Below are 2,013 nucleotides of genomic sequence, written 5' to 3'. Positions count from 1 at the left end.
CACCCCTCGTGCCCCCCACCCCGACCCTCCCCATTTCCCCCCCAGGTGCATCGACATCCTGGAGCTGTGGGAGCGCGAGGAGCTGCTGCAGTTCCAGTGCCACACGCTGCGGCTCTACTGCGCCGTGTGCGCGCTGGGCAACAACCGCGTGGCCCACGCGCTCTGCAGCCACGTGGACCAGGCCCAGCTGCTCTTCGCCATCGAGACCCCCGAGCTGCCGGGACCCCTGCGGGCCGGCTACTACGACCTGCTGCTGGCCATGCACCTGGACGCGGCGCAGCGCGCCCGCTCCTCCATGAGCGCCGAGTTCATCGTGCCCATCACCGAGGCCACGCGCTCCATCGCGCTCTTCCCCGACGGCGGGCGATGCCCGGGACCCCCGGGCGTGGGGCCCAGCGCCTGCTTGAGACCCCAGCCTCATTTCTCGGAGCCCTGCTTCATCCGGGCCGGGGGCGGCGGAGGGCGGGCGCCGCTCAGCCCGGCCATCCCGCTGGACGAGCTGGGAGCCAAGGCCATGCGCATGCTGGCCGAGGCGGTGGCCGGAGGGGGTCCCCACGCCCGGGACCCCGTGGGGGGCAGCGTGGAGTTCCAGTTGGTGCCCGTGCTCAAACTGGTGTCGGCGCTGCTGGCGGTGGGAGCGCTGGGGGACGGCGACGTGCGCCGCGTGCTCCGCATGATCGAGCCCCGCGTCTTCGGGGACAGCGAGGGACGGCGGGAAGAGGAGGAGGAGGAGGAGGAGGAGGGGAAGGCCATCGAGGCTGGCGAGGAAGAGGAGGGGGAGGATGAGGAGGCGAGGAGGAAAAAGGCCGTGGAGGCTGGAGAGCTGGAGGAGGAGGAGGAAGAGGAGGAGGAAGAAGTGAGGAGGAGGAAGGCCATCGAGGCTGGAGAGCTGCAGGAGGAGGAGGAGGATGAGGAGGAGGCCAGGAGGACGAAGGCCATCGAGGCCGCGGAGGTGCAGGAGGAAGAGGAGGAGAAGGAGGAAGAGCCGGAGGAGGGGCTGCTGCAGATGAAGCTGCCGGAGTCGGTCAAGCTGCAGGTGAGGGAGGGCCCGGGGTGGGGGTTGTGTCCCCTCACTGTCCCCTCTCCGTGGGCACCTCATGTCCCCTCCCTGGGCTCTCCTCCCCGGTGTTCTTGTCCCCTCCCCACTGATGTCCTGGGGTCCCCATCCCCATGGTGTCCCCCATGTCTCCTGTGTCCCCAGTGTCCCCCATCTCCCCAGTGCCCCTGTCCCCAATGTCCCTGATGTCCCCGATGTCCCAGATGTCCCTGATGTTCCTGACGTCCCGATGTCCCTGATGTCCCCAATGCCCCCGTGTCCCCAAAGTCCCCGTGTCCCCGTTGTCCCCGATGTCCCCGATGTCCCCATGTCCCCATTGTCCCCGATGTCCCCGTGTCCCCAAGGATGTGCCACCTGCTGCAGCACCTGTGCGAGCGGGAGCTGCAGCACCACGTGGAGGTCCCTGTGTCCCCAATGCCCCTGTGCCCCGATGTCCCCGTGTCCCCAATGCCCCCATGTCCCTGATGTCCCCAATGTCCCCGTGTCCCTGATGTCCCCAAATCCCCCGTGTCCCCGATGTCCCTGATGTCCCCAATGCCCCCGTGTCCCTGACATCCCCAATGCCCCCGTGTCCCCGATGCCCCTGACGTCCCCGATGTCCCCGTGTCCCCGCAGATGTGCCACCTGCTGCAGCACCTGTGCGAGCGGGAGCTGCAGCACCGTGTCGAGGCCATCGTGGCCTTCTCGGAGCGCCACGTGCAGCGGCTGCAGCGGGACCAGCGGCGCCGCTACGGCCGCCTGATGCGGGCTCTGACCATGTCGGCCGCAGAGACCGCCCGGCGCACCCGCGAGTTCCGCTCGCCCCCGCAGGAGCAGGTGGGGACAGCGCGGGGATAGAGGGGGGACAGAGCGGGGATAGCGGGGATAGAGGGGGGACAGTGCGGGGATAGAGGGGGGACAGAGCGGGGATAGAGCGGGGACAGAGCGGGGATAGAGGGGGGACAGAGCGGGGACAG

The 2,013-nt window shown here is 69.3% G+C and overlaps 1 protein-coding gene across 1 annotated transcript in view; it reads left to right on the top strand.

The window, feature by feature from the left end:
- Nucleotides 1-2,013, top strand: part of LOC121340734 (ryanodine receptor 1-like) — a 26,530-nt gene that overhangs the window by 1,548 nt on the left and 22,969 nt on the right. The window contains exons 4-5 of the mRNA XM_041413669.1: nucleotides 46-1,036; nucleotides 1,673-1,873. Coding sequence (XP_041269603.1) covers nucleotides 46-1,036; nucleotides 1,673-1,873 — 1,192 coding nt within the window. The remainder of the gene's footprint in view (nucleotides 1-45; nucleotides 1,037-1,672; nucleotides 1,874-2,013) is intronic.

Source organism: Onychostruthus taczanowskii, unplaced genomic scaffold (genome assembly GCF_017590055.1).
Source record: "Onychostruthus taczanowskii isolate IOZ18803 unplaced genomic scaffold, ASM1759005v1 scaffold428, whole genome shotgun sequence".
NCBI classification, from domain to species: domain Eukaryota; kingdom Metazoa; phylum Chordata; class Aves; order Passeriformes; family Passeridae; genus Onychostruthus; species Onychostruthus taczanowskii.
The sequence above is the reverse complement of the archived record's forward strand: the minus strand, read 5'-3'. Positions and strand labels throughout refer to the sequence as shown.